General features: G+C 40.9%; 1 protein-coding gene across 1 annotated transcript in view; it reads left to right on the top strand.

Annotated features, from left to right (window-relative positions):
• Positions 1 to 5,979, top strand: part of LATS2 (large tumor suppressor kinase 2) — a 47,870-nt gene extending 41,891 nt beyond the window's left edge. Inside the window, exons 4-7 of the mRNA XM_009327775.1 lie at positions 609 to 1,191; positions 1,824 to 2,006; positions 3,290 to 3,396; positions 4,161 to 5,979. Of these exons, the coding sequence (XP_009326050.1) occupies positions 609 to 1,191; positions 1,824 to 2,006; positions 3,290 to 3,396; positions 4,161 to 4,655 (1,368 nt within the window). The 3' untranslated portion in view covers positions 4,656 to 5,979. The remainder of the gene's footprint in view (positions 1 to 608; positions 1,192 to 1,823; positions 2,007 to 3,289; positions 3,397 to 4,160) is intronic.
• Positions 5,980 to 6,000: the final 21 nt, after the last annotated feature.

Here is a 6,000-nt window from a genome sequence, read left to right on the forward strand (position 1 = left end):
GAGCTTGAGAGTGGAGGCTGTATATGGCAGAGGAAGAAAAACAGTTTCTAAAGAAGGTTCCCAAGGCACTTGGGAATGTGTAGGTCAAAACCAGCTTCTTAATTACAACACAAAAACCAACAGTCAAACAGCACTCAAGGAACTGTTAATCTGAGTTGCCCTGGAGAACCATTCATGAACAAAGTGGACTGCTGCACATAGGTTTCTGTTTCAGTTTAAGTTAAGCTGTACTGCAGTGCGCATACATATAGTGGAGTGCAATGGCAAAGCGCACATTTGAAAGGTGTAAACCAAATCTCATGATCAGGTTTGTTGTGTTACATTCCCCTCTCTGACAGTATTGCCCCATGCCTCTTCGTTCAGTCAAATGAGAAAGGCAGACCAATCTCAGATACAGTAAATTCAGGTAACAAGTTAGGGCACAGTGAATTTGCTGGTATTTCAGAAATACCTCAACAGACAGACAAGAGAGTATGTCTCCCATGAATATGTCTTTTCTGGTTCTTGTTTAATTTTTCTGAGAAGTGTGTTTTGGGAATGCTAGTTTATTGTTCTCTTGCTATGAATGTAACAGTACTAGCTCTTGTGGTTTGCTTTCCTTTGTAAAGGCTGGCCTTTGTGAAGCAGAACAGGAACAAATGAGGAAAATTCTCTACCAGAAGGAGTCCAACTACAACAGACTTAAAAGGGCCAAAATGGACAAATCTATGTTTGTGAAAATCAAGACTCTGGGTATTGGTGCATTTGGAGAAGTATGCCTGGCCTGCAAAGTGGATACCCATGCCCTGTATGCCATGAAGACTCTGCGAAAGAAAGATGTGTTAAACCGGAACCAAGTGGCTCATGTCAAAGCAGAGAGGGACATACTTGCTGAGGCAGACAATGAATGGGTGGTTAAACTCTATTATTCTTTCCAAGATAAAGAGAACTTGTACTTTGTGATGGACTACATCCCAGGTGGAGATATGATGAGTCTACTGATTCGGATGGAGGTCTTTCCAGAGCGGCTGGCTAGATTTTATATTGCAGAGCTCACTTTGGCTATAGAGAGTGTGCACAAAATGGGATTTATTCATCGAGACATCAAGCCAGACAACATTCTGATAGACCTTGATGGGCATATCAAACTGACTGACTTTGGACTGTGTACTGGATTCAGGTGGACTCACAATTCAAAATACTATCAGAAAGGTAGTGTTTTTAGGGTTTATTTGTGATGGTACTGCATTATTTATTTTGAAACAAACAGGTACCTCTTGGCAGAAATGCCAGCTCAGAAAACAGAGGTGTGTACATTGACAAAAGGTCAATGACAATATGATATGTCTGTCTCTCCCTAACTTATTCAATTTGTTTGTTTCCAGTCCTCTGTTTCCAATACTGTTTAAATCCCTATCAGTAATCTGGCTGACCACTGCAGTAGCAGCAATTTTTCAGTTTATACTTCTTTGGAGGGTCTCTTTTGATGGTGAAATAATTTAATCACAGACTTAAAGTAGTCCACACGTCCTGTGTGTGCCATTGAGGAGTATTGGTGTCTGTTGGCAAAAAGGTCATAAACAATTGGTAGCTAATCTAAAGATGCTCCATTGTTCTGTATCTCCCATGTGGGAGCATGCTTCCTTGTACTGAGACAGAGACATTTTGCTGGTTATGGAAAACCAATTGTGAAGGGGAGGGCAGAAGGAAATGCCTTGGGTTCAAAGTTTGAATGCTGTTCTTCAGTGAGAGTAGAAGATGGCACTAGATCTAGATAAATACTTTTCTCTTTTGTGTGTTGTGTTTTATGACTGTGAATGTAAACTTTCTCTCCCATTTGAAAGGGAGCCATATCAGACAAGACAGCATGGAGCCCAGTGATCTTTGGGATGATGTGTCCAATTGTAGATGTGGAGATAGGCTGAAGACATTGGAACAAAGAGCTAAGAAGCAGCATCAGAGATGTCTAGCCCACTCGTTAGTTGGAACCCCTAATTATATTGCTCCTGAAGTCCTGCTTCGTAAAGGTAGATAACCTGTATTTTTCTCCTGTTTAAGTGACCATCGATGCTTTCAAATACTTCCCCCCCTGCCCCTTAAATAAGCTTGCTGCTTTGGAAGATTGTCATTCAGAAGGCCACAAACACTTAGCTCAGATTAAGGAGAACAGATTTCTCTACATGCTCCACTGTTTGGCATCACATTGCTGACATTGATGGTGATCATACTTGTGTGTCTGTGTATATCTACACTCTGAGGCCTTTGAACGAGACTGCTAAGAAATGTGTCAGATGATGTTGGCAGTGATATTTTTCAAGTATAAAGCAGATTGTCTGTACTCATGGAGTATGACTATGACCGCTAGCAAGTATATGTAGACCAGTGAGTAGCCAGCTGATGGTTCTGAATCAGATTCAGACGGGCCACTTAAATATGGATGATGTAAACTTGTGGAAACATGTCCTCCAGATTCCCAGCCAGAATCTTGGGGAAACCCAACAAAGTCTTCCACAATTTACACTGGACACCCTGCATTCAAAAGCTTGGCTTGAGGAATTTAGACAGTACTTGGTGGCTATCCATGCAGAACAGACATGGTCACTGCAGTAAGGAGATTAGATGTTCAAAGTTGTCTGCAAGCCAGATCCTAAGCCTGATCTTCCTCAAGTTGAGAGATTTCACACTGGACCCTACATCATCCGATGACACAAATCTCCATTGAAATCAGTGTGCAAATCCTCCATGCCTTTTCGGAGATCTCAGACATATACCTTATTTGTCTTGTCACAGCAATTAAGTGATGGAAATTGTTCCTCTGCTTGGAACTTGCTCAGAAAGTCATCTGTGGCTTTCTTCTGTCTCTAGAGCCAGGCTGTGTCTTTCAGCAGCTTTCCAAACTCATGGTGTCACCTCCACCGAACCTAGGGGGGACATCAGTCACTAAACCTTTTTGTTATTCTTTGAGGTCCGGTTTGTGCTGTGTAGTGATGTAGTTGTGGGACCGGGCACGAAAAGAAACTTCATTCTTTCTAATTATATGATTCCACCACTCACTTTTGTTGAGAATTAAATTTATTCAGAAAGATTCCAAGACAACAGGATTAGATCTTTACTGACAGCAGCAGAATTTAGGTCAGCAAGCAGAAGCAACTTCATGATGAAGGTGGATTGTGAGTCCTTTGTTTTTAGGTCACAGATTGTTTGTCTGAGAAACGACAGAAATCTGTGCTGTATGTTTTGCTACTTAATTGCAAGTAGCTCTATACACATTCTCCTTGGTTGGAGGACAACCTTTTGACTTGCCTTTCAGGATACACTCAGCTCTGTGACTGGTGGAGTGTTGGTGTGATCCTCTTTGAGATGTTAGTGGGACAGCCTCCTTTTCTGGCTCCTACACCCACAGAAACCCAACTGAAGGTAAGTTGAATCAAAATTCCAATCTGTGGTAGCAAAATTTTAACCTTTTCCCTTCCCTTCCCCTCCACACACAGACCTATCCCCTCTTGTTTTACTAGAGAAAGGAGCAGTCATTACAAAAGCCTGTTTTTAAATAGTTCTATGCAGGGACAAATCCTTTCCCAGTCAATGAAGATACTGAATATCAGACTAGAACTGGCTTGTCCAACTGCATAGATAGTTGTTAGTTTTACGAGTCTTCTCAGCACAATTCTTATTTCTTAAGCATGAGTTCATCCATCTAAATTCCCTAGAGTGCCTATCAGATTTGAGTAAGCTGATGCGCCAGTGATAATTACAGTCGGCAATGTAAGTGTTTCAAAAGTCAAGCAGTGAGTAGTTTTTTATTAGAAAGGATGTATCTCATGACCACTCTTCCTAGTTTACATTTTGGAGATGAAATGAAGTAATTCCTTGAAGTCATTCCATGAAGTCATGTGTAAACTGAATATGTTCTCAAATCGGACTACGGGAGCACTCAGGAAGGAATTTGCCTTTTTTTAAAATGGAATTGCTCCTTTTATCTGCTATCCGACAATGTTTCTTGATTCATTAAAGTAATTATTGACAGCTGATGCAATCTAGTCATTGGGTTCTTGAACCTCTAAAATGACTATACAGTCTGTGAGCTGACTAGTTAAGTGTATACTGTACAGTTAATGTTGACAATCGGAAGGATTCTGTTTCCAGGATTAGAAGTTGTTTAATACCTTTCTTACCTCCAGGTGATAAATTGGGAAAGCACACTGCACATTCCCTCACAGATCAAGCTAAGCCCTGAGGCAAGTGATCTCATCACAAAGCTCTGCTGTGCTGCTGAGGACAGGCTTGGAAGAAATGGAGCAGATGATATTAAGGCCCATTCTTTCTTTCACTCTATGGACTTCTCTACCGATATCCGTAGGCAGCCAGCTCCCTATGTTCCAAAGATCAGCCATCCAATGGACACTTCAAATTTTGATCCAGTTGAAGAAGAAAGCCCTTGGAACGATGCTAGCGGTGACAGTGCCAGGACATGGGATCCTCTAGCCTCTTCCAATAGCAAACACACAGAACATGCTTTTTACGAGTTTACTTTCCGAAGGTTCTTCGATGACAACGGGTATCCGTTCAGGTATCCCAAACCTTCTGGAGTGGAAGTTGGCCAGTCTGAGAAATCTGATGTAGAAGACAAGGGTGTGGTGGATCAGACTGGAGCTTGTCAGCCTGTATATGTGTAAATTATTGTATAGAATACTCCAGATAAGACTAATCTCAAATCCAGTAGGGCCTTTAACTGATCCTTTAGGAGCTGATCCTGCAGCGCTTGTTCAGATGTAACTTCAGCTGAGGCTGGAGGTGTCCTGGGGAGTCAGAAGCTTGCAGGGCCAGGTCCTAAAAATGGCACTCTTGAAAGTTCAGGTCAGTTTTACTGTAAATAACTTTGTTGATAATTACACTTGAAATCCTGGTCTTCACCAAAATCTGCAAGGCCAGCAGTCTATCATTTCTAGGCCTATTTTTATTTGAGGTCAGCATCCCCCTACTCAGATTAACATTTACAGACTTCTGCAACTGTCAGCGTTATTTTTTAAATGAATAAAGAGCACTTATATTTTGTTTATAGCAGGGGTTTTTTTCCTACTAAATTATAGGGATTAACTTTGACAAATCATGCTGCTGTTCTTCTTTTCTACATTTTTATTTTATCCATAGCACTTATTTCACACTTAGGAAGATGCATAAAGCTGAAGAACATGTGATGAAAGGTCTCTGTGCAATAATGTAAGAAAGAAAAAAGAAAAAAAGAAGAAAAATGAAAAAAAAAAAAACAACAAACCTGCTCTCTAATTTTCTAAATTTACTGACGCCATTGTATTCGCACCGTGAATTTTGTTTATTATATGTATTTTCCACATTTCAAAATTGTGACATAACGTTAAAGCTGCTTTATTTCCTTCTGCTTATTGGAGTGTAATAGAAAGTGTGAGCAAGTGACAATTTGGGTGTGATTTCATTGTCTAGCGTGTGAAGAATGTTGCATGAGCAGTGTTTTCCTATTTGAAACGGCCTTTTCTTGCCATTCACAGGCAGGTCCTGTGGATCCATTTTTACTAAGGGTCTAAAATTAGACCATTTTAAACCATGTGTTGATAATGTATTGTGTGGGTGGTTTCCTCTTATGATTGTATCCAATATTAATTTTGTAAAACAGATTGCAAAGGTTATAACTGAATAGTGATTTTGTGGTCCGGTGTAATAGATCATTTTATTAAACACGTATCATTGGCACACACGTTTCCCCACAAAGGATCAATAGCAAGACCATTATTACAAAGCTGATTTGTGGCAACAGTCTAGATCGGGCTTATTCACATAGCACGCAGCACAGTGTCCATTGTTTCGTACTAGCAGTAATGCAGAGCACCAATACTAACGTATGTAGCTCAACGTCTTCAAAACAGGATGTCTAACGCTGTGCTCCCGTAACGCATCGAGATCCTAAGTGCGACGAAGCTGACGTTGAGCGCGTGCGGCTCCACAGACATCTACGGAACCTGGAGGTACGTGGCTTTTCCTGGCATC

Source organism: Pygoscelis adeliae, unplaced genomic scaffold (genome assembly GCF_000699105.1).
Source record: "Pygoscelis adeliae isolate BGI_AS28 unplaced genomic scaffold, ASM69910v1 Scaffold14, whole genome shotgun sequence".
Taxonomy (NCBI): Eukaryota; Metazoa; Chordata; class Aves; order Sphenisciformes; family Spheniscidae; genus Pygoscelis; species Pygoscelis adeliae.